The 27332-nt window shown below is 31.6% G+C and overlaps 3 protein-coding genes across 4 annotated transcripts; 2 read left to right on the forward strand and 1 right to left on the reverse strand.

Moving 5' to 3' along the window:
* The first annotated feature begins 2216 nt into the window (after positions 1-2216).
* On the forward strand, positions 2217-4054 carry LOC122517232 (arrestin domain-containing protein 2-like). The gene is made up of 7 exons (XM_043635675.1): positions 2217-2527; positions 2609-2823; positions 2903-3088; positions 3168-3367; positions 3489-3754; positions 3833-3961; positions 4044-4054. The coding sequence occupies exons 1-7, from the start codon at positions 2497-2499 to the stop codon at positions 4052-4054; spliced, it is 1038 nt and encodes a 345-aa protein (XP_043491610.1). The 5' UTR covers positions 2217-2496.
* Positions 4055-6314: 2260 nt separating this feature from the next.
* On the reverse strand, positions 6315-8749 carry LOC122517213 (longitudinals lacking protein-like). Of its 2 annotated transcripts, none has more exons than XM_043635651.1 (4): positions 8594-8749; positions 7806-8028; positions 7530-7734; positions 6315-7334 (listed from the first exon to the last, which is right to left on the reverse strand). In XM_043635651.1, exons 2-3 carry the CDS (start codon positions 7992-7994, stop codon positions 7540-7542), a joined length of 384 nt encoding a protein of 127 aa, XP_043491586.1. In that variant the 5' UTR covers positions 7995-8028; positions 8594-8749; the 3' UTR covers positions 6315-7334; positions 7530-7539. The 2 variants fall into 2 exon arrangements, with proteins under 2 accessions (XP_043491586.1, XP_043491587.1); XM_043635652.1 differs by lacking the exon at positions 8594-8749 and adding an exon at positions 8272-8510.
* A 1971-nt stretch (positions 8750-10720) lies between these two features.
* Positions 10721-12532, forward strand: LOC122517214 (CCAAT/enhancer-binding protein). The gene has a single exon (XM_043635653.1). It carries the CDS (start codon positions 11316-11318, stop codon positions 12444-12446), a length of 1131 nt encoding a protein of 376 aa, XP_043491588.1. The 5' UTR covers positions 10721-11315; the 3' UTR covers positions 12447-12532.
* The last annotated feature ends 14800 nt before the right edge of the window (positions 12533-27332 follow it).

A 27332-nucleotide genomic window follows, 5' to 3' on the forward strand; every position in this document is an offset into this window, starting at 1 on the left:
CATCATATTACCGTCCTCCTGCTTAAAAGTTACTCTATTATTCTTACTATTAGACAGCTCAGTATTAGTATTAGCCCCATATGAATTTCTTTTCATACGAATTTATAATATTAAATTAACTAAAAATAAAAATAAAATGTACACTATTATTTATCTTGTTTTGCTGGTAATTTTTTTATTTAAATATAATAAAAAAAAAATTATAATAAGGGCATTATTTTTCATTCTTCCTTACGATACAAATGAGTTAAATAAATAAACGTTTTGTCTTTCTTATGAAGCTTCGGTACATGGTACGAGTAATTGTAAGAACCATATTTAAACAATAGACCCTACATAACTTTTCTTGTGTTTCGTTTAAAAGACTATCTCTCTTGATTAGATATTACCCGTTTAACAAAGTCTCGAAAATTACCTGAACGATTGATTATCTGAACATCCAACGAAAACATAAAATCGACGTAATGTGTTTATTTTATTTTATCATTTCCTTTTAGAGAAGATCCGTTACGTCCTTGAGATAAAGTATTTTGTATGTAGTAGTTTATTTCAGCTTATAGGCAAGTAAGATCGCTTTACAATTGCTTTTTCCCGAATCATATAAAAGGAACTATTAAAGTTTCAACAAAACATCAATATATTCATAAATAAAAAGAAAATAACGATAGATTCGTCGAAAATTTGTATTACATATAAAAAATTATATTAAGTAATCTGATTCAAGAACTATTTTATAAAATCTTATCGAAGGAATTTTGAATGATTGATCTATAATCACATGGTTCATCACTCAAAGATAAAAAATATTGATTATTAAGAAAAAAATATGTTCATAAGTGATTAAAAGGTGAGAAGTTTTAAGAAAATTTGAGAAACTTTATTCGGCGTATAATTTGATCAAATCGAATAACACACACACACACAGAAGTGGAGACATAGGATAATAGATATCGTTGCAATCATACACTGCCAGTCTGTAAAACGATCTTCATCTGACAACTTCTCGTTAATTATTGTTTTTATTACTTTCCTTTTTACGAATTTGTGCGACCTTAATGACACTCCCCCCTCATCTTTGACACCTGCCTGGAGTCAACAGTACACGGTTTTCCGAAGCGATCAGGCATTTAAAAACTAATCGTGTCCATCCTTGCTTGAATTTAGTGATCAAACAGAAACTAGTTGTTTCAATGAAACGCATTTGTTGACGTCTCGTAAATTTTTATTAATCCTTCTTTTTGTCACGTCATTAAAGAATCAATTTAAAGAATTTGTGAGTTTATTTTTTTCGGGATCAACGTTCCTGTGATCGTGAACAATAAAAATGGCTCCACACATGTTTGTTATAACATTTGATCGACCTGGTGCAACTTATTTGCCTGGAGAAAATATATCCGGTTGTGTTACCATCGCATTAAGCGAAAAAAAAAGTGCTCGAGGTAAAAATTATTTCAAAGTTCAATGAAAAATCTCTGTTATTTCTAACATATATTCGTATAAGAAAAAGGAGTAATCTATCAAACGTTGGATACTTTGTTTGGACAATTTAGCTAAAAAAACAGGTATTTGCTATTTTGAAAATCTTTAAAGAATAATCGAATTTGAGTGTGATATGTCCTGTATATTCGTGTATTATAGAGGTAAATGAACAGAACAAAATATAATAGCTCATCAAATAAATTTTCTATATAAGAAAATGTAATTATAGAAAATAATCATCAACTTTGATCAACCATACAAATTTTTTGATTTTCTAATTTATATTATTAGATTGTGTTGCAAATATATACTGTAAAAAAATAAATGAATTTTATTCTCATTAAATGTGATATAAAATTATTATAAAAATATGCGGCAATATTGGCATTAAACAATTAATAAATGCATTATATATTTATTCCATGTATTAAATATTACCGTTGAAATATAATTTTATAAATTTGAATTGCTATCTAATCAACTTTATCATTGATTGTATCGATCCTCATCATATTTTTTTCTTAGAAATTCAGTACGAAATAATAATTCTGAAATTCGTTATCTGTATAAAATATAATAAAAGATAATTTGAAGTATTAACGTGATAGCGAAAATGATTCATTTTTCTATAGAAAATTGTAAAATTAAAACGTATATAGGAAGTATTCATATATATTGTTGTAATTACTTTCAAGTTTTACTTTTCTAAGGAAAATCAAATACATTCATCGTTATAATTGACGTTATCTATAATAATGATAATAAAACTTAGCAACGTTTGAAATTTACATCCTCAATTTAGTCTAATCGAAGAAACAATTTAATTGAACTAAAATAAAAAGTAAAAAAAAATATGTACGAATAATACTAAAAAAATAAAAACAAACTCCAGATTTATATATACACCTCAAAGGAGAAGCTCGAGTTCATTGGACGACTTCGGAATCATCAAACGATATAGACGGAAATGATACTTCATCAACTCAACATCACTCTGCAACTGAAAAATATTTCAGTATGAAACAATCTTTATTAAGAAGATCGACTGGTAAGCAAGAATTTTCCAATATTTTTATGTCCGAAAAAAAAAATAATATTTATATTTACTAAAAATGCATTTAAAATACAGAAATCGACAGAATAGAACTTCCAGAAGGAGAGAGTACATATTATTTTTCGTTTCAATTACCCATAAATATACCATGTAGTTTTGAACACAGTACTGGATACATTCGTTACACAGCGAAAGCAATCGTCGATATACCATGGAGATTCAATTGGTGGACAAAATCTGCGTTTACTGTTGTCACTCCGTACGATTTAAATACTTTTTCCGATCAATGTGTAAGTTATTCTTTTTTCCTAAATTAGAAAAAGAACAACAACAAAATACATGCCATATTAAATCTTGTTCCGATTTTAGATGGGAATAGATGACGAGATATCAAAAGATTTTAGTTGTTGTTGTTTTAAAAAAGGTTCGTTAAACGTTCGAATAAAAGTTCCAAATTTAGGATACGTTCCAGGACAATTTATAACTACCGAAGTGATCTCGAATTTAAAATCGTCGAACATTCAAATAATAGGAATTACGACAAAACTAATAGAAGTAATTATTTTCTAATCATTTTTTATATAAACATATTAGTTTAAATTCCTAACGTTATAGTGATCAATCAGATTTTTAGGAACTTATCTTTCATGCGCACGGCTCGACAGAAAGGAAACAAATAGTGATACAAAAAAACAAGAGCCAAGGACCAATTAAAAATTATCATGAAACGCAATTAAACCTTTATGTTCCATCCCTGCCACCATCTAATTTAGAACATTGTGGTATTATTGAATTGAAATATCGTTTACATGTGATAATTCATTTCGGCGGCATGTAAGTTTGAAACAACTGTCATTGAAAATACATCGATAATGCAAAAGTAAAATTAAATGACAATCAGTAGTAACAACTATTAACGAAGTTCTACAATTAATTATCTGGTTCTATTCAACAGGCAAAAGAAAATCGATCAAAAATATCCAATATTAATTGGAACAATACCTTTAAATACTTCACCATTGACAGAATGGACTCCAACAAATGATACTCAACCAACAGCACCAAGAATTGACGAAGAACCATCAACATCTACCTCCATAAAACCTGTACCAGTACATGGTCATACTGAATCACCAGAAAGAAGAACTGATTCACCAGGAACATCTCAACCTAATTTCAACAAATTTCAATTACCGAATCAATCAGTAGGATGGAACATGGGTAAGTCTAAAGAACCCAAAATTTTCGGTGTTTCTTCTGCTGTCTCTTAAAATAAGCAGTTTATCGCGTTTTTTATAGAACCACCTTCTTATGAAGAGTGTACACAAAGAGCTGATAATATTAAGGATAGTGATGATTCGAATTCCGTTTATGGTGCAGATCAACCATTTGCACCAAGATATCCAGTTTTCAATTTTATGTATTATCGTAAGTCTACATATGTACATATGCAATATGTTTTTGATACTTTTTCAAACTCTGATTAATTTATATTATCGTATCTTTCCAGGATCCACCTAAGTGAATTATTTTATGTTACATTCATAAATTTAAACGTGTATATGATACTGTCACTCTGACTGTATACTAATATATAAAATATCGTAAATGAAAGTACGATAAACCGAAAAAAAGTCGACGACGCGTGTACGAAAGTACAGAATCTATCTGATATAATCTATTCTCAGCACTTGATCGTGATTATTGTCTGTACACAATTATCATTAAGTTATATATAAGTGTTTCTACATTAATAATTGCTTATAATGGCTAATTATGTATATGTATATACATACGTGTCCTCACAATAATAACTTATATGCGTACAAATAGATATTGTTAATTTTTTTTAATTCTTTTTTTATATAGTTTTATAAGTACCACAATGTACAAAATAACCAAAGATAATTATTTGAAATATTTCTCACAGTGCGCAAATATGTATGTTCTTGTTTTTGTCTAAGGGTGGAATTAATCGCTCCTTCGAAGAAAATTGTATTATATTTACACAATTTATTTTTATGTCTCAACATTATCGTATCATAATCATAGTTATCATCGAGTCATATTAATAAAAAAAAAAAATTAACATTAATTAGAATCATGTAAAAGGGAGAATTGGAGTTTCGTCAGAAGTTCAATGTATAATATATGCATATATAAAAGGAAATAACGAGAGATTCATCAGAAATTTGTCGATCGTATAGATTTTCTTTCTTCTATTTTACGATTACATTTTCTAAAAAATCTTTTTTCTTGTTTTCTTTTTTTTCTGTTTGCCTGTCTTTCTTTCTTTCTTTCGACAAAAAAGAATTTCGAATGAAAAGAAATTTAGCAACACAAAAATAATGAAAATCTGCTAATAGAGAACGATCAATGAGAATTTGCAACGATCTATGAAGTTTTAATCGTCGGATCGCTCGTCTTCACTTTTTCTCGGCTCCATGCGAAATACGCACTAGAACTTACTTTTTCTTTTCCTTCTTTCTTTTTTTACTCCATGCTTTTTGTTGTTTGTTTTCCTGTTTAACGTTCGTTATTACATATAGAGAGGATAGCGAATCTGTACGGTACAACGATCGTTGAATTTGAAGACCACCAGAGATGCCTGATGAATACGTCTTTGTAGGAACTAAATTCAACTATCTTAATATAACGTACGGTTATGCTTTACAATATAAGTGTTTTCCGATAAGTATTTCGCAGTCGAACGACATCACGATTAAAGGAAAGATTAATATATATAAAGAAAGAAGAAAGAAAAGAAAAATTAAAAAATAAAAAAATGTTTGTATATATATATATATATGTATATAAATATTTATTTGAGTAATAGTATATATTATTTATTATATTAATTCAATCGTTTCTATAACAAATTTCGGTCAAATTTTGTCACATACGTATTACGTATACATTTAATAAAATTTTATTACGACAATCCAAATAAAGGAAAACAATTATAATAAAAATATATAAAAAGAAATTGTTAACAAAATGATAATATTAATTTGAATTAAATGTCGCAAAATCGTCCGAAACGACATACACGTAGAAGAAACAAACACTGCGATGGTTCTCTTTACTTTGTGTGTCAGGAAGTATTACATACACCTCTTCACGGTACGAACGTATTTTAATTCTAATTAGTAATCGGCGTTGTAAAAATACTTATACTTATGCATTATGGTTCGAAACCAAATTGCGAATGTGTCGAATGTATGAACCGTATCAGGCACTATATTAGCGCGCTTGCATGAGAATCGCGTATTACTTTTGCCATTAGCCACTTTAGTAATAAGTAAGAAATAATAAAAGTAAAGTCAGGAATTATGAGCTTGGACTATATTTCTCTTTAAAAACAAACTAAAAAGAAAAAAAATAAGCAATAAAAAGAATATTTGAATAGATATTAATTTATCAAAAAAAAATAAAATAAAATAAAAAAACATTTTTGAAAGATGCTTTCAAAATATAAAAAAGTTAATTTAGTTTCTAACAAAATCCAATCTCTCTTCATAATAGTATATGAATGATTTGTCTTTTACAAAAGTCTTATTGGAATATCATGAAGAAAGAGGAAGATCCGTTTCACAAAAGTCAATATAATTCATATATATAACGGACCTAACTCTCGAGATCGTAAAGTCTTTTTAAAAATATTTTTAACAACAGCCATTGATAAAAAATTAAGTCAAGATTGTCGTATCGTATCGATATTCATGTCCTTGACTCGATAATGTTTCCTGACTTCCTTCTTATATTTACTAATTATCCTGAATTTTTGGAGGAGAAAGGAACTGTGCGCTCCGACTTTACAAAAATTTGTTTCACTTATATTACAATAACCTTCTCTTGTTTTGAGAGAATCAACCCTTAATATATTATCATAAATAAATTTGGTCTATCGGTAATATTGTGAATACGCCGGTACAAATACTGGCAGTATTTGGTTAAGTAAAAAATCATGATCACTAGAAGAGGTAACTGGTACCGGGTAGTTAGAAAGTGTTACGAATAATCTTTGTTATTACCGTCTGTCATGTGTAAAGGAACAACGCGATCTATCAATTCACACAAATAATAATAAAAACGGAATGTGCGAGACGCACGTTACAACTTCCAGTAAACTTGATCTAACGTTCCTTAAATGGATGGCCGGGGATTTTTGCAAATCTATCCACGATAGAAGACAATATCATTTACGGTTCAAGTGTTTGTCTTTTATCCTTATTACCATAGATCCATCTATGCTATTATACAATGCTAAGTATTAATAAATCTTAAACAACAAGCTGTACATTAAACAAAATTTTTGAGATATACCTCGTGAATAGATCTGTAAACAAATAAAAAATAATATTTCTCTTAACAAATCAAATTTAAAAAATAACTAGACATGAAGGATTCCATTAACATTTCCATATGATCTACAAAATTGCCCCGGTCAGCATGCATCCTATACTATCACGACCCATATTTATCTGCTTTTTGCAGCACTCTATTTTAAAAAAATAATCAATGTTGTCGCAACACTGTGGCACATTGGGTTCAAGATGAGCATCAACATTTTGCATATACTAATACATCTACATCCAATGTTAACGATAACATTAATCAAAGATAAGAAAATGCATAATTTACATTTTTGCAATGCGTTGATCCTAATCGTGAACCAGAGGACACTGAGTTGTGCACTGTATTGTGTCTGTATATGTGTACGGTATGTGTTTGCGCAATCACTTTACATTATTACAGTTTTTCTTTTCTTTTTTTTTCAGTCTGCACGCTTTCCAAAGACCTAAAAAATAAAGATCTCATTTGTTCCAATCTAAACACATAATATAATTAAAGGTCACATTGATCATGCATCTAAATTAAAATAAGGTTGAATATATTTAGATTATTATAAAATCAATTACAAAATATAATAATTAATTTCATAAACAATGAACACACACAAAATAGGAAACTAAAGTGTCATTTAAATTCTTACCACAAATTTTTTAACCTTCCCTTTTAATAGCACCTGGCGCTTCAGCTAAGCCTTTAACTTTGAGTCGATCCGCAGTCTTAAGAAAGGCTGATAGTTGATCTTGCGAAACGTTTACTTCGCCAGCATACATAAATTCTAAAATTGCTTGCAGATGACCATAAGCAACATCTTTCAAAATAATAATAGGATGTTTGGACGGATTTTCCTATAATATATCAAACATGGTAAATTAACAATGCATATAAAATACTTTTATCTTGATCCATGAAACCATACCTCTAAAAGGGATTTAAAGTAAGGACTACAAGCCGATAAAACCATTTTATGCGCTTTACATGTTTGCCCGTCACAAGCTAACGTTACATCTGTAAAACTTTTCTCATCTCGTAAATGTTTAAATGATGACACCATATTAGATTGGAAGTCATTCCATTTGAGAAAAAATTGCTGCTGTTCTCCTGCCATTGCGATGTCAAAAATTTCCTATAACCACTTAAACCTGTAAAAGATTCAAATTTTCATATCAAAAAACAATTTTCATCACTCAGTTGTTCAAATTATCCAACCAAATTCTAAACATGAAAAATTATTGAAAGAAAAAATAAATGATTGATAAAAATAATAAAATATTAAGAGAAAAACAGAAATTAACAAATCTTTAACAAAGCTGAAAAAGTTACTTTGAAAAAATCATACAAAATAGGATACATTAATGGAATACTTTAACACATATCTGACATACGTAATTATGACAACTATTAACATGAATTTACACGTAGTAACATTTTTAGGTTAGTTCAGAAAATCCCGCGAAAATATACAATTGTCAAGGAAAGACGTGAAACTATGGAGATCGAAGGCATCGAGTATCCGTTCCTCTAATCTTCGAGAGTTATCGTATCGAACAATTGAACGGATGATGATGGATCATGATATTTCCTTTCATCACAACAATACGCGTGCGTCCATCGGTACGTTCCGTCAAATGCGCTCTGGCCCAAAAAAACGGCCCATCGGAATTAAACGCGCGAGAAAAATAACCTTACAAAATATTTTATACTCACTTTGATTATACTGGCCACTGGAGACCCCAATTACAGTGACTAAACTGCACAAAGAATGAGAAAAATATACACGTATATTGCCGAAAACTTTTTATGCGAATGCTACCAAATTTTTGTTGTGGCTAATATCACGGCGAGGATTGTATTCGGTTAAACTCGGCACTCTTCGTTTTAATTCGGCTGAGAAATTCTGTACCAATAGAAGTTAATTCTTTAACTACCGTAAGATGGTGCTATACGCGCCATTTCATTTATCAATTTTCGATTAATATCGAAAGTCCAATGAGAACATTTCCGCTAAGATTTCTTCGATATAAAAATTAAGGAAGTAATTACAAGTTGACATTATTGAAGAAAATGCTAATCCTTATAAAAGAATGTATATTACAAGGGAGATTTTATGATTTCTATTTAGATAAAAATACCGCTTTACATATTTCTGACTACACATTTTTTTAAAAATGATATGTAAATCTAATTTATTCTACGTATTTAAAATTACAAATATTTTCAAAAAAATGAAAAATTTATCGTTAAAAACAATTAATATTTATAATATTCTATAAAGTTTATAAAAAAATATGAATTTTCACGCATGAAATAATTTCAATCAAATTCATTGTTAAAAGTAAAAAATATCTATAACTATATATTTTAATTCGACCGAGAATAAAAAAAAATGCTCAAACAAATTATCTGTCACAAGTTTCTTGATTATTAATTATTATTTAATCTTATTCTTACGTTAGATTAAGCACGAATTTCAAATGAAATGTATTCGTATATAATAAAAATCTCGCTCGAAATTTGTAACCATTAACAAACCGTCTAGGAAAATAAAAATTGCGAAAAGAAATAATCGGAATAAATTCAGACTAAATAATGCAAAAGTGCAGACGTTTGTAAATTCGATGCTCCCTCGAGGGAACTTCGTCGATTGCGCGATCTCGTGTAAGCGATCGGTCGACACACTTCTGGAGGCGCTATCCGATGAATCGAGAAGGGGACTTTATAGCTATAGCTTACTGGAAATCGGTTCCGGCCTGACGCCCTCCGATGTACAAACGATGATGGTTCTTCTATGTATTATTACGTCGTCATCGTTCTGCGACGTATATATTTCAAAAAACAAATATGAAAATAGTCGGAATAAATAAACACATGTTTACGTAATCCAATAAAATGATTAAAACAAATCGAATTAAACCAAAGCAACAAGAAAACAAATATATAGAACAAACATTCCTGTATTAATCAACGAAATGATAGTAAAATGAAAAAATACGAAAAAAACGAGAAAAAACTAAATAATCTTAAACATTGAAAGAAGACGCTTAGTGTCGTTTGTTATACGCGGAACGTCGAGGAAAAAGGAAATTCTTGGCCGAGGAAATGAAAATTTACCCACTCGAAGGCCAACACGTTAGAAGTATTAGACATACACTTTTATATAAATAGCCAAGCGAAAAGAGAGTTTTCGATTAATCGATCATCTATCGATCGATCTGACTCGATAGAGTAGATTCGAATGGGATCATACGTATGTAGGACGGTACAATCGAGCTAAACGAACTGAAAATTCGACTGCGTTATTTTATAAATAGATGATCGAGAAAAGCCGAGTTGCCGGAAAACTTTTCCGCGTGTCTCGAACATGCGTTCATAGGTAGGTAACGAAAGAAAAAGAGAAAGAAGATACATAGGTAGGTAGATAGATAGATAGACGCATACATAGGACAGATAAATAGATAGAGTGACTCGTCTAGCGTACGAAAGACAAAGTAGAAAAAGAACGAACGAATAAAGGGACAGACAGGCGGACGGATGGACGAAGTGTTTGTAGTAGTGTCTAGTAGTGTTAATAGCAATGTACTACTAGTAGTAGTAGTAATAGCAATAGTAGTAGTAGTTAGGAGAGGAAAGGAGTTCTTTGGCGGGCGAGAGGAGAGATATAGTAGAAAAGAGTGCGGCAGCGGGAAGGGGGAGGGAGAGGGAGAGGCGTCCGACGACGTCGCACTTTCGGCTCGCGATCAGAAGTGGGAGGGAAATAGATACGTATTACGCATGCGCGGAACCACACCGCGCGCCACATTGAAAGCTTGCGACATGCTGCCAAACCGTTCAGTCGCGCGCCAACTTTCGTGCGGGTGGGATTTCTTTTTTGGCTTCCCAAGCTTTTGTTCTATACGCGTATTTCTATTTTATCACGAGTTCTATATATACATATAGATATATATATATAGATATAACGATAGTAATATAATTGCTATTAGTAAATAGTTAATCGGGTGATAATATCGATAGTTTATAGAGTAATAATATTAGAGAAAAAAAAAAGAAGAAATCATAATAACAAAACGAGAATATTCAATATTCTGTCGGCGCGTTGGCGCGAGCGAAAAGCCCGCCGTTTCCATTCGAGAAGAGTAGAGTAAAGAGAAGTAGAAGTAAGTGGAAGAGAAAAAAGAAGAGGAAAAAGATAAAGAATCGCGTGTCGTCCTCGCGGTGAGAGAGAAGAAGCCGCGCGCCAACGCGGCGACATTGGCGTACTTCTCTCTACTTATCGTTCTGTCTTCCTCACTCATTCATTCTTTCTCTCTTTTACTCGGTCTAATCCTTTTTCATCGGTGATAACGTGCTACATTATATTAAGAGCGCTTTTCAAGAGCGCCGAGTTTATCTCCCACACCGTTCTATAATATTTGTGATGTGCGAGTGAACGATGGAATCACCGGTCATGTACGATTCGGGGGCCCACCAGGCCCAGGTGCAAGGGGCAGCCGATCCGAAGAAATCTCAGGTGCTGAACAACAATAATAACAACACTGCGAATAATAATAATAACAATCATCAGAACAACAACAATTCCGCCCTACAAGTTAATCACAATCACAATCACAATCACAATCACAATCAACAGCAGCAGCAGCAAACCAGCTCGGTCGTGAGTAAGGTGTCCGGAAGCAAGGCGAGCCTGCATCAACAATACGCAGAACACTGTGCAGCAGCGGGCGAGCTGACGGACCTAAATACACCCGAAATATCGCTAGATCTTCAACATCTAATCGATGACAGTCACTTCAACGACGGTCTTTTGGACATGCTAGGTGCAAGCAATGGTGCTGTCAAGCACGGTAGAACGACCGGCTATCCACGCACCACCTTAGCATATATGCCCCAACCAGTTCACAGTGGGGCAAGTTATCATCAAGGAAGTAACAGTTGTAGTGACAGCAACAGCTCGAGCTCTGAATCACCTAGCATTAAAGAGGAACCTCTGGACCCAGCGGACTACCGGCGTCACTGCCCACAATACCCACCTGCCGGCTACAGTCCCGTCACGAACGGTCCCTTCGCCAATGGCGGTCCTACCTTCACAACCTTGACACCGACCACCGTGCCTGGTGGACACCCTGGTGCACCGGTTCACCAACAACAACCTAGGAACGGTCAAACTCCTGGTCAAACTCCCGGTGGACCTATCAAATCGGTAATGGCCCATCAGCATCATGCGGTTGCTGCGGCAGCCGCGGCAGCAGCTGCCGTTGCCAGAAAACAAACCAAGGCCATCGACAAGGCTAGCGACGAGTACAGGAGACGACGAGAGAGAAACAACATTGCCGTAAGAAAAAGTCGCGAAAAGGCGAAGGTGCGCTCGCGTGAAACTGAAGAGAAGGTAAAACTCCTCGTCAAGGACAACGATCTCCTTAAGAAGAGGATCGAACTCCTCACAGAGGAACTCAACGTCCTACGTTCGCTCTTCAGCAGCGTCGGAGTCGTACCCGAGCAACTCCACCGTGAGATTACCAGGCATCTCGACCAATTCCAACAGCACGCCGTCGGACCCATGTAGCCCTCGCCGCTCACATCGATCAGAGTCTACTAGCCAAGCCTAGGAAAATAGGAAGAAAAAGAGAAGGAAAGAGAGAGAGAGAAAAAGAAAGAGAGAAAGAGAGAGAGAGAGAGAGAGAGAGAGAGAGAGATACATAGATTATTTTGTCGTTGGCAATAAACGCAAGTACGTTAGCTAGAAAGAATGCACACGTCTATGACGTGACATGTCGTTTGAAATCTTCGGGATCTTTCTAAAGTTGCGCGGCCGCCATCTTTAAAAATATGTCTCCTCTTTCCTCTCTCTCTCTCTCCCCCCTCTCTCCTCCTCTTTCTGTCCCTATATCTTTTTCTCTCTCTTTTATCTAATTTCTTTCATTTCTCTTCTTATTCTGCGCTCTTTCACGTCTAATTCATCTTCGTTTTATTATTATTTTCTTTGTCCTTGTAATTTTTTTCTAAGAACTCTGCGTAAGACTGGGTGACTTGAAACGCGCGATTAGTACGACGAACGCCGTCCACCGGATGGAGAAGCGGGTGGAGGGGAGGCTAATAAATTAATTATAATTAAAATAATAATAATAATAATAATAATAATAATATTATGATAACAATAATAATTAAAAAAAAAATAATAGTAATAATAATAATGATGATTAAATAAGAATACGAGTTTAGACAATATATTCGAAACGCGTTTTCGCGCCTAACGAACGATATCATCGCATATTTTTCACAATCGTTATTCTCTCTTTTTATTAGATATTGTTGAATTAAACAAACCCTAGGATTTATTATTATATTTTATCGCTCTCGTTACCAAGTACCTAAGGAAAGAGGAAAGAAAACAAAAAACAGCCGCGCATGAAAAAAGAAAAAATAAGAAAAAAAATGAAAAAAGTAAAAAGTACGGAACGTTGAGATACTGTCAATTATTATTCGCATTATCTATTTTGATTTTTCTTCTTTATTCGTGCTCTCATTGAACGCATGAATCGAATCGTACGTATATGTATATATATATATATAGATATATGTATATATATATATACTTTTCTTTTTGACTGGATTGAAAGTGCCGCCGCGGTCGCTCTTGCGAGATTAAATATTTCGATACTGGCAAACGTTACTCTCTCGCGCGCGCGTGTTTTCCGCGCGGTCCCGACCACTCTTCTACACGTCCCTTGTATTATATAGCTCTTATTAATTTTATTATTATTCGAACATGTATATATATACATACACACACATATATATATATATATGTGTGTACACATATAAAAACTAATATATTTTGTTAGAATGAGTATGAGGAATAAATGTATAGTTCATGTATGTTCCTTATGTATGGATGATGTGTGTGTGGTGTGTACACGTGTAATGTAAGAGGACAAAAACGCGAGCGTATGCGTTAACAAAAAAATAAACCGATCAATTTGATAAAGTAAATCGTACGTTTTTCAAGTGTGTATTAAGAGTTGCATGTGTATGTGTATGTGTACGTGTGTGGCAAAGAGAGAGAGAGAGAGAGAGAAAAAAAAATTGTTATGTGAAAAGAAGATCGCGCCGACGTTACCTGGCTTCGGCCTAGCAGCCGATTCCTTATATTTTCAGTTACCACTTATAATGTTTAAAAGAAAAAAAAAAAACGCGTGAAGCGGGCTTCATTTTATGTTATTATTATTAGTATTCTTTTTTTTTTCGTTTTAAATCATAGCGTTCTATCGCGTATACGAGAAGACATTTGAATCACGTTCTGTACGTTTCTACTACGCCGTGAGAGATTCTGAATAAAGAGATGCGTCTCTCCGTCCCTCAATGAGATGTACACACAACAAGGAAACATACACACGCGCAATACATAAATATGTAATATTGTGTGAAAACGGTTAATAATGTATGTTAATATACAAGCATATAGAGATATACACTCATCTACACAAAGCAGAAGAAATACACAGAATGTACGACAAAAACAACACGGAACAGAACATAAATATATATATATATATATATATAAATACACACAGAACTTACACACGTATTACACACGCATCGAGACAAAAAAAAATGAAACGCACACGAGCGCGCACGAGTGTGAATGTCATTTGACACGCGTGACTTGGCGTATGACTGATATATGTTAGTTACGAGATTACCTGTCACGGTTGTCTTCTTGACTATGCACAAATATATTTTGATATAAAAAGTATAGGACGGCCCGTGTTTTCTATCTATTATTCAATTACTTCCCGTATCCTTTTCCTATTCTCGTTTCCACGTTTATGTACGCCCACGCCAAAAACCATGTTCTCGTCTCTTTTATCCAATTAGGATAATACATCACCGCTCAAGATAGGACTTCCTTCGCATAAAGACGATCATGTTGTACATTTTCCATCAGATCGATCGAGATATTTTAGAAAAGAACAAATAATAAAAAAAGAAAATGAAAATTGCATACTCGGTCAGAAAGCAATGTCTTATATTAATAAGTAATAATAATAATGACGCGTGTTTGGAAAAGTGGTACCGCTGGTATTCGCATTATGTATGCATCTTACTCGTCGCGATAATGCAAACAAGGTCATCGATCAAAGACTCTTTCCTTTCTATAAAGCCGATCCGCATGTCGATAGCCCATAAGTCAGGTTGACTTATCGTTCGAGCTTTGTCTGCTCGATTAAAGCGCACGTGTATATATATATATACGTACATATGTATGTATATACGTATATGTATATAGTAGTAATTACGTCGGAGACGCGTAATTTAACAAATTCGATGAGATCTATACACAATGCGCTTGTTCGCGAACGATCCAAAGAAAACCGTGATCTTTTGTTTCTTTTTTTCTTTAAACAAATAAGAACGATACAGACTAAGCAAGTACTTCGATTAGTTGTATAACAATACGTTGAATTAATATTCATGGTAAAAAAAACAATATAGTGAGATGGAAAATGATCGGGTTTTATAATCCGTCGCGAATACTACTACAGTAGCGAAGAAAATGAGTCATAAGATAAGTTAGTTATTAGTCGGATAAATAGATTAACACCATTGTCACGATCGTAACGTTGTTCTCTGTCGTTGGACTCACCAAACAGGATACACACATGTGTTCTATGATCTCTATGTATCGATGTCCACGTGGACTATAACCAACAATATAATCGTAAGTTATATCACATACAGTATATCTCTTATTTAGCTAAAAAGTATATTTGATCTTTGTGAAATCTATCTCTACGAAGTCAAATTATTAATAATAATAACAATAGTAAACAATCCTTTTAATTTACTATCATGATTAATGCATTAGAAAAACTTTGATAAACGATTGAAATATTATTATCGAGATACGTCATGAATCAACCTGAAGGATTCTTTTAAACGGTTCTTCAGCTACTTTAGTATTTTAGATATTTCATTAAATTTTCGCTAGATCATTGGAAGTAACATACACGAAAGAGGGAAACAGAATTTCCAATAGAAAAATATTTACTCCAAACAGAATATTATTCTTCTTTTATGGGTCCCGACAGTATACAATTCTAATGAACAGACTGAGAAATATTTTACAAATAAAAAATCAAATATATTTATGTAATATCAATGTACTTATTTACATATATATGGGTATACATATTTTTACGTAATTTTAAAAACACGATTCTCGTTGGAGATTTTTATCGAAGATCGAAGACGTTTCATCGCGATTAATCGCATTGGAAAAAAATAAACGATTCGAAAGCTTCCTATCCCAAAGTTACTTGTATTTGAAAGCCAACTTTTATACACTGCTAGACCTTTCATCGCCTTAGGGTAGAAGCTTCCCACAAAAGAATTTTATCGGCAAAGTGAAAGTGAGTCTAAATTTGATTTTCTTAGAATTTAGACTCTTTTCTAGAATTTATTAACGATTAGTAAATGAGATTTTAAGAAAGAAAAATTTAAAAGAGACAGAGCAAATATAAATGTTCAAATACCTTAGTATGAACAAGCATTTAATTTTTCACTTCCTTTTACTAAGCATAAAAAACAAATGTCGCATTAATATTCTAATAAATTCTAAAAATGATCATCGTAAAAGCAGACCTTATAGCAAACGAAATGTTAGTTTCCATTAAAGAAAAAGTAAAAAAAGTAAAAATAATAGAGAATAAGACTATCATAAGGGTGTAATTACACTTAAACTAACCAAGAGGGTTTCACTTATGTTAAATACGTGCCTTCATCAAGTGTGAAAAATATTACTTCGAGTTCGTGCAAAATTTCAACGCGTAATAGTTCTTATAGTACATAAAGTATTATACTTCCCATAAAAAACACAGAAAGAAGAAAAAAAGAAGGGATAAAAGAGTAACGTAAGGGTGTAACTACAACATCGTACTCCGCTTGGCAAAGCATCTTAAGTTCGCTAAGAGGGTGACATAATTAGTCATTAGCTTACGTCAACTTGTCTCAGGGCTGAAGACTGTCCAGGGTTATAAATACGCCGCGAGCACGAAAACACGAAAGGAGGGAACAGCGATGAGAGAGCCCGAACTCTCCTCGGATTCTCAGCCTACTCATCAGTGAATGCGTTTCCGCTTTCTAGGAAAAACTTTAAAACATGCACTTAGTTTTTTCTGTGTAGACGTCGTCATCGTATTCTATCTCTTCTTCTTTTCCTTTTATTTCTTTTACCTTTCTTACTGTATATTTGTTCTCTTTGTTTTTTATTTCCTTTTTAAAAGCGTTATATTAAAAAAAAATAACTGGTTAAAATATATATCCATAAGAAGTGCATTATGTAGATGTAATTTACATGATTGAAATAATAATAAAATAGTCAACCAATTAACTCTCTATAATTTAATTTTGATTTCTTCTCTCTTTAGTAAAAAATATAATTACATAATGTGAAACTTTTACGGTATAACCCTTCGCGAAAGTCTAATTATTTTTTTTTTTATTTTTTTGAAAAATATTATATAATCCAAAAGTTATAATATATAAGTATATTTATATGCTAGTAGTAAGTATAACTTACATTAGGAAAATATTATACTTTGGATATAAATTAACTATAATTTTATAGGAAAATAAATGGGATAAATGTACTACGAATACGATGATTTCTAATTGCAAGTGAGATTGTGTTAGACACAAGGAGAATTAATAAGATAATTATTTTTCTTCGAGGCTCGAGTTTTCTTGGATCCCTAATCGCATTAAAAATGCTCCCGATATTCATATACATTGTTCTTACATAACATTCGCAGTATTAATATTGACACACGTGCGATGAACGCTTAAATGTTCTTCCTTATACTGACGGAAAATAATGTGAGAATTATAATAAAAGGAATAAATAAACATTAATATTCAAAGATCTCAAACGTCACGATAAACGTACATGCAACTGCGTATTGACCATGTGTGCGTATAGACAGCTACTAATTAAAAACCACGATGAAAAAGGAAGTACAGTGGACATTATACATTCCCATTCTTGACCTTAAGAACATCGACGCGAATTATTGTTCGAGTTTTTTAGTATACATACCTTATACATTAACGATCCATTTAAAATCGGTTTCGAGTGATAAAAACATAATTCGCGCAAATGTAAAGATTTTATTTTTATACTGAACGCTTGACATTTAACGTTTATCATAATAGTTAAGATACTGTAATCGTTTGTCATAAGATAATTTAACGTGTAATTACTTTCATAAATTTCCCTTTCTTTTTTTTTCTTTTGAGTATGTTTTCTATTATTTGATAATGAATATTGAAAAATGATTACAAAATCAAATTAGATTGAAATGATTGTGAGTGAAAGAAGAAAAAAAGGAAAAAAAAATCCAAAGAATTTGAACGTTATGAAGACCGCGTTAAAGCTATGACATAATGCGCTAAGTTTTGACGCCGAAGTGTCTACGTGCACGTGTCGCGGTCGTCGCTGTTTTTAGATTCAAACCTTGCCAACCTCGGTAAAGAGATTCTTCGAAAAATTAATTATTATTACGTTAAATTTTACTTATTGTTAGTCCATATTCTTTTAAATCTAATCAGACATTTAGTCTATTTATGTTCTAATATTTATCAAATTTTTTTTTAATCAATTTTACTTAAAAATCATTTGAATTAAGAATATAAATAAAGAGTATCGGTAATAAAAAAATTTGTAAATTTTAAAAATCAATTCAATTAAAATTAAATTTTAGAATAATTTGTAAATATAGTATATAAACATTTGTAATATATAGAAACAGAAAGATAATTAAAATTGGTAATAAAATGAATTTTCTTTTTTTATTTTCTATTTGCATTTTATCTATCATTAGGTACCTGAGATTCTTGCTACTCGCTTCATCTCTATTCTGGCTGAAACGGTATATGGGTTAGGGCCAGCTCTGCCAACGCTGGATTGCACCCACGCAAGCACGTTCCCTTTTTCATCTTCTTCACTGTCCACTATCGCCAAGCTTGAGATACACACACACACACACACATGCGCGCGCGTGCAATAACTCAAAAGTATATATATATGCACGTAACTCTCTCTTCTTCGCGATATTCATCAAGCCTGTCATTTAACTTGAATGAAAAAAAAAATCAACTTTCGATGCTAACAAAAGATTACGAGAGACAAAATCATACGATCGAGATCGTGTATATAGATCACTTGAGTCAGATCACAAAGAGAGCTTACTCGATCATAACACGTGCTTATACTTCGCAATTGATATTAAACACATTTACTAGAGAATCGGAGAGAGTCTTTTGTTTATGAACATTGAAGCATGTTTACTGGTAAACAATAGTTCAACATTAACTCAAAATATCTCGTTGGATGGAAGCATCAAATCAAAAATATTTTTTCGCCTTAATCGTGTGAACCGTGAAAATGATTTTCATTAAAAAAAAAAAAATACATTATACAAATTAATATTATTAATTATGAAAACTTCGAATAAATTAACGTATCATTAAAAAAAGAAGTAAAAAGTACCTATATTTTTCTAACATAATTTCTGTGAATTATCAAAACCGATCGATATATTCGTCTAATATCTTTTATATTTGTATCTAAATAAAATATATATACATGATAAAATTTACTCTTATTAACAATTATAATATTAGTTTTCCAAATGCCGCAAAATAAATTATATTTAAAAACACTTTGAATGAATAATCTATTATCTCGATAAAAGTCAAAACGATTAAGATATTGCGAAGAAAATTCGAGTTTTATCCGAATGGGTAAATTTTGACAAATTTGTTCATAAGTATCATAGAAGAACTGGGCAAAAGTTAAAGAAGGTCTCTCTCTCTCTCTTTCCCTGGTTCGTAGATCGGCATCATGCTTCGGTACCGCGAGCACGATGTGGGTGTGACCTGGTTTCCGAGAGTTTCACTTTCCTGTAAGATCGCCGCGGACGGAGGAGGTAAGGAGGATTCGACCCCAGTTGTTACGTCATGCATTGTTATGCCGGCCGTAACGGGCCGTACTCGTACGTGCGGAACTCCGCGAGAATTAAAATAAGCTTCGAGGTTATGCGCTCGCGCGACTGCTATCGCTTCGTTCGCATCGATTTCGATCGTTATCAACGATTTTCTCTGCAGCCTCGAATGAGATAATTAATGAGACTCGATTTAATATGTGTTATATGTATAGTATATATATGTATGCCATCATATTTTTCCTCATTATCTTTAAAAAATTTTCCTTACGACTGTATTTATTTATTTCTTTTACAGGATAAACACCATTAATGCAGAATTTAGGTAAATGAGGTTGAGTAAAAAAAAAGATTATTGCAGATGATTAAGACAGTATTTTATAGATGATATAGATTAATTAAATATTCAATTAATTTCTATAATAAAGCAAATATTTAATAATTAAATGACATGAAAGATATATCCATATATATATATAATTAATATTTTTAAATATAATATATATGTATATTGTTTTAATATTTCAATCAAAATTTATTATAATTAAATTTGGATTCTTTTCTATATTACACCTCTTCTCACCCATAGTCCAAACAATTATTTGCCAAACGGATCACCCATCTAGGTACTAACTGTGACCATTGTTACTTGACTTTAGTGATCTGACAGGAACAAGTATTTAAATGCGATTAGATAGTTGACAGATTTAATTATATATTGTATCGAACATATCAAATGTTATTATCATTTTATCATTACGATCTTAACGATTCCGTTAATAAGTTTGCTGATCGCATGTACAGCAATGTTAATAAACGTAATATATCCGTGATCGATTCTGCTAGAAATTCGATAACTTGCACGCGAGAAATAATATCACTTTTTCAATCTGCGAATCTCTCTCTCTCTCTTTCTCTTTCTTTTTTTATGATCTTATAAGGTTTCCATGCCGTGAATACTTCTATCGGTAACGAGTATCTCGAAGCTGACGGGTGTCACTATCGATAAATCGGTTTCCAATTATAAAGAATGGAATATAGTTTACATTAGAAAACTGAATCTTATTAAATAGCATTGTATAAATAATATTGTATCACGGATTCGTGATTATCAGTATAAATATGATTTTAAATCTATAGTACAAATATTTGACGTTATTCATTTCATAAATATATATATGGACAATCATTAATCTTCTTTTAAATCTATTAATTATCTATTAGCGATCTGTTCATCACGTAGATATTGATTTCTAAAATAAACCTTTAATTCCTTTATTTATCGCAACGATCCTCCTCATTTGATAGTTGTGTACTATTGTTATGAGATAAACAGCGATTAAATACTGTCTGATTTTTTATCTTTTTCTTTTTTCCTTTCCAATCACGATTCATCCTTTAAAGTATACTATTCGTTTCATTTTTATCTAAACTATCTGATCATATTTTCAGCCGGTAATACACGTGAGAATCCTCAGTACGTCTTTACATGCATACATAATTCGATCTCATTCGAGTAGATTTGAAATAACAGATAACTGAGGTATCTAATATACTGAGTGTTTCTCACAGTTTAATCGATTTGTGCAATTATTAGAGATAACTAAATATTCTGTTTATAATGTTTATCTTTTAATTTTTCTTATCTTCGAGAGTTTCTATACCTAATATTACGTATGATTATTTATTTAAATAATATGTGTAAAAATTTTTACCGAAATATTTGTACTAATATAATTATTTCAATATACCATATCACGTAAAGATATTTTCTTCGAAAAACATCTGGTTCAAAGTGTTGATAGAACATTAGTAAATACATAGTATTTCATTGAATGTTTTACGAAAATATTTGAGAGTCGATTTATCATATAGACAAAGAAAATAAAGCGGAGCGCGTGGCAGGAAAATGACTTATCGGAAAAACAAGTAAAAAAACACGATAATTCTCGTATATTCGAAATATCGAATGTAGTAATTAAATAAAAGATATCTGTACGTTACCTGTTTGTTTGTTTTAAATTTTTGAATTAGAATGAAATTCGTATCGTATACATACATACACACGTATATTAAATTACACATTAAATTAAATTGATTCCTTCGATAACATTTTAAAACGAGATGCTCATTATACTGATAACATTTTTCTCAACATAACTGAAATAGAAAATAAATCGTATCGCTTACGTAAATACTTTCGTTGTATTACGTATATATTAAACTAAATCAAACATTAATATTTAGCAATTACATCATCCTTACATTAACAGAGATTAAAGATACAATATTAAAAAGAGACACCCTATGTACATACATATCTCTCTTACATACTACTTAAAACATGCTTGGTTCGATCGGGTCGGTCACGTTCGAATCTTGACGCGTCTTTTAAATTTACGAGCGAGATGCATACAACTCTCTCTCTAACACAACACATAAGTTAGTTCGTTCAGTTAGCTAGCACTCTCTAAACGTTTCTCGAGGAATAGAAAGAGTATATAGAATGAGAATAAGAATAAGAAGAATAAGAAGAAAAAGAAGAAGGAGAAGAGAGTTTGACGATGAGTTAGAAGGAGGGTGAAGGGATAGAAGGGAGATCTCACGTGCGGATACGAGCGCGTGCGCTTACTCTCGCCACGATTCCCAAGTGTGAGCCGACGACGGCACATATAAAACAGCGTGTTCTAGCGTGTGACCTATATTCCACGCCTGCATCACTATATTAGAAGCGCGCGACGCATCAGGGACGCACCTCTCAATCGGCTCTTCTCTCTCTCTTTCACACACACACACACACACACTCTTTCTTTCTCTATTTCTCTTTTTCTTTCTCTTTTGCTCACACTATCTCTTTCTCACTCTCTCTCTTTTTCCTATTTGTTCTCTCTCTTTCTCTCTCTATCTTGTTTATTCTGGCTCTATCTCTCTCTCTCTCTCTCTATTCCTTGTCCACACTCTCACTTTCTCCCTCTTTCTCCCCTGTTCTCTTTTATTTCTCTCTGTTTCTCTCTCTCTCTCTTTTTCTCACTCACTCACTTATTCTCTTTCCCTTTTTCTTTCTCCGTTGTTTCTGTTTCTTTTTCTTTTTCTCTTTTTAGTTTTCACTCTATAGTATTCTAACTGAATCCTATACTCATCTTTTTCTCCTCTCTCGAACTCTCGAACTCTCTCTTTCCGTAAAGCTCTCTCCCCCACTAAATTCCTGGCCAATCGAGTCCAAATTAAAATACCAGTTCCCCGTACCCGCTACGATACGCGTTCGTTTAAATAAGCATGTACAGTTAATCTTCCTAGCGGAGAGTTTTATACAGTTAAATCTATTACAAATGAATTCCACATTGAATAACAATCGATTATATTATTATTATTATAATTTTCTCTCTCTCTCTTTCTTTCTTTCTTTTAGAGATTTGAACGAATGTTCGACGCGATAGAATTGTTTTTATTATTGCGTAAATTATCTTTTTTTTTAATGGAATTTAATTGATTAAATAAGCGAAAAATTTGATCGCAGGAAGAACCTGAGTATTCAATTCGTAAATATTTCCATAAATTCTTTACATATTTATTTAAATCATTCTACAAAATGATTTATACCAACTAAATTCAAATATTTATGTAATTCCAATTACAGTTATTACAGTAAAAAATTTATTATAATAAAACAAGAATTATATACACGCTTATAAATCAATCTGATATATATATATATATATTTTCTTTTATAGAATTTAGATATAAAACGAAATTATATTAAAAAAAAAGAACCGAGATGGGATGAGGGGGTTCCCAAGGATAAGACAGAGAATGTTATCGAATCTTATGGACGATAACCTCTTCCGGTCTTTTTAAACTCGAGATAACTTTTGAATATCATGCAAGTGATTCATTGGATATACAAAAAATTAAAAAAAGGATAATAGAAAGTAAAGGACAAATATAAGTTAAAGGAAAACTTTCTCTAAAGACTAAATTAGTCGAAATTATTTTACGAGACTAATTAAAATTATTTCGATTTAATATAGAATTTGAATTTTTCTAATTTAAAATCGATTAAATAATCCTTTATACGAATTCCTCTGACATCCATACGATTTTCACGTGTATTCGTGCGCATAAACGAAGTGCAGCATCCAGAATGGAACGTGTTCGTGCACCCACGTATCCGCAAGGAAGTAGAGAATTTATTTTTATCTTTCTTCTTCCGCACGTTCTCCGATGTCTCCTTCGTACGTCGACCCATCGACTGTTCCTTATCTTCGAGATGCTTCTCTCTGTTTACAAAAAAAAAAACAAGATTAAAGGAAAATAATAAAAAGGGAAACTTTATCATCTTACATTATTATTATTATTATTATTTTATAATTATTATTATTATTATTATTATTATTAATATATATTCTTGATTTGTGTATGTGTATATGTGCCTATATGTACATATGTGTTCATGTTTATCAAGAATAGAATTATGAAGTTGATGTCAAATCATAATAATTTTTTAAATCTGTTTTTACCTAAATTCTACTGAATATACTCGTGTATTTTAAATTATGTAAATAAAAATAAAAAATATTAAAGCGTACTCTTGTTCATTAATTGAACAAACATTTAATTTAAATTCTTGTCCCTTTAACCCTTTTAGTGTCGAGCGAAAAATTTTACTCATGCGAAGAATATCGAGCGAATTTAATGAATTTGCAAAAGTTGAGAAAATAGTTCATAGAAATAAAACTAAAAATGATATTTACAAAATTCAAAATGCAGCATATTACGAAGTAAAGAGAGAATAAAGTAATGGTAATTATATTTAAATATTCGTTAAAAATCATACTAATAAAATTAATATCAAACATGATGAAAAACATAGAAAAAAGTTGCCCTTCTTCAAACAATATTTGTATATAAGAATAATCATCGTTTGATCACAGTTCTATTTAGATCACGTAGTATGATAGAAGTATAAGTATTATATTTATAATTATTTTAAACAAAATAATCAATATCGGATTTTAGAACGAAAGGATAACTCTATGATGCACATCAAGCGTCAGGCAAATCAAGCGTCAATGAATTCCCCTAACTCTGCGTCATCCATATCCGTAAAAGGGTATAGTTTTAATAAAAAAATAACAACAACAAAATTGACAAAATAATATGCTAATAATTATAATTGTATCAAAAACGTAACGTTTTTCACAAACACAGAATGCTAAGAACTGCTTTTTAGAAAGGCCATGGAAAATCTAAAAAAAAGATTTGTGTTTCACCTTGTCGATCTTATTAAAGAAACATTCTAACAACTATCAACATAGTGATATTATGGTCTCAAGAAACTATTTCATCCTAAACTCTAATCCCGCGTTTCTATCTTATCGTTCTAGAGTATATAGAAACTTAGCACCAAAAAGCATAGAATAAAACAAAAAAACAAGCCAAAAATAATTTTTAAAATTTTTTTTACAATGAAATTAGACCGATTATAACATTTAAAAAATGTATTTTGAGATAAAGTTATCTTGCAATGCGAATAGTAAGAAGCCCAAAGATAGGCGACGATATATCGTCGTTCAGTACTAAAAGTGTTAAAAACTACAATTAGAAATGTGATTAATAAAATTGATAATTACATAGTATTGAATATCTTTTTATGAAATTTATCATATCGCTATAAATTTGTAAGTTTTTTTTTCTATTTAAGCACGTACACGCGCGTACACACACATATACGCAATATTCTTATAATTTGTATCTCGTTAAACTGATTAAAACTTTAGAATGATAACAACGAAACAACGTTAATAAAAATATTAAAAGATAAGAGAAAATCATGGCTTTCCAAAGGCCCCATAAATTCCGCAATCGTTTTATATAAGAGCTCGAAAGAGTCTTTCAAAAGGAAGATCTTGATGAGAGTAGACGAAAAATTGCTGAAAACGAGCGCGCGAGTCTGACGTTGTCACGTTCTTTTTCTTCTTCTTCTTCTTCTCCTCGAAACGGAGAACCTCGAGAAAGTTACTTCTTAAGCGAGTAGGCGAACGTTTCGCTACTCTATCGATATTTTAAAGTAACGATATGATCGATATCCAGACAAGCTTCTGCCAAACTGCTACCGAGGTACAATATAACTGTTATTAATAACAAGAACATGAAAAGAAACGTGACGAATCCATTCGCCATATGGTCAACCTTAATTCTAAAAGGCTATCGTAACTAGCATAATCGGGATAACCTACATATAGTAAGTACGTATCACGAGAGAAAAGAAATATAAATGAAGAGAAAGACAGACGATCGGAGGGCGTAAGAACACGGCATTGCAAATTCTGTTTCTTCGACGAACAAGAACAAATTCATCGCTAAATTTGGTATATTTTTTCAATTCAATTTACATTTGATAGATCAGTAATGAATAGAAGATTACAATTAACGATGTCATTTATTTCAAAAATTGTTAAGAAGAAAGATCTCATTGTATTGACATTTATTTAATAGTTTTATAACAAGATGACAAATTGATTATTAATGGTCAAAGTTGAATTGATTTTTAATTGTTTCAATGCATTTGATAAATTAACAACGAATACAAGATTTAAGATTAGTAATATTTCTCACTTTAAACTCTTTTAATATCGAAAAATTTTTACATTAAAATTTCTTTAGTTAAGACTTCGAGGAACACGATGACAAATTGGTCATTGATGATCAACATTGAGTTCTATAATTTTTCTAATTTAAATACATTTGATAGATCAAATGAATATAAGACCATCATTAGTTTCTTATTCTAAATCCTGTTAAGACGAAAGATCACAACATTAGAATTTCTTCTACATCAAATAAGAAGACTAAATTGGTCATTGATGATTGAAGTTGAATTTGAACGTTTCTCAAATTGAAATACATTTGATTGATAAATAATGAATAGAAGACAACCATTAATGATGTCTCTCATTTTAAACCAAAGACGGAAGATCACTATATTAACATTCCTTCAATTACTTTGAGAAACAAGAAGACAAATTGATCATCGGTAATATTCGAAATGAATTTAAAAATGTCTCCAATTTCATTTTATTTGATGAATTAACAACGAATGTTATCTACGCCATTCAAATGAGGAAACATAATACGATGTAATAAACGCATTAATAAATACCACGAATAAAATCAAACATCAGATTTTTTATTAAACCAGTAACGAGGAAAAATAATAATATTTTATTTAATCGTTACATTTTGTTGCGGCAAAATTTAGGTAAACACATTTCAAAGATATCATCACAGCAAACTGATTAAATAATAAATGATAATAATTTTCTCCACGCAACGAGTATACTCGTTAATCATAATTAATTAACGATATAAACTATATAAAAGTATAATTCTTCGAGCAATGTTAAAAATAGTAATATTAAAAGTAAACCCATCGGACTAATCGTAAGCAT

This window comes from Polistes fuscatus, unplaced genomic scaffold (genome assembly GCF_010416935.1).
Source record: "Polistes fuscatus isolate 324 unplaced genomic scaffold, CU_Pfus_HIC Scaffold2, whole genome shotgun sequence".
Taxonomy (NCBI): Eukaryota; Metazoa; Arthropoda; class Insecta; order Hymenoptera; family Vespidae; genus Polistes; species Polistes fuscatus.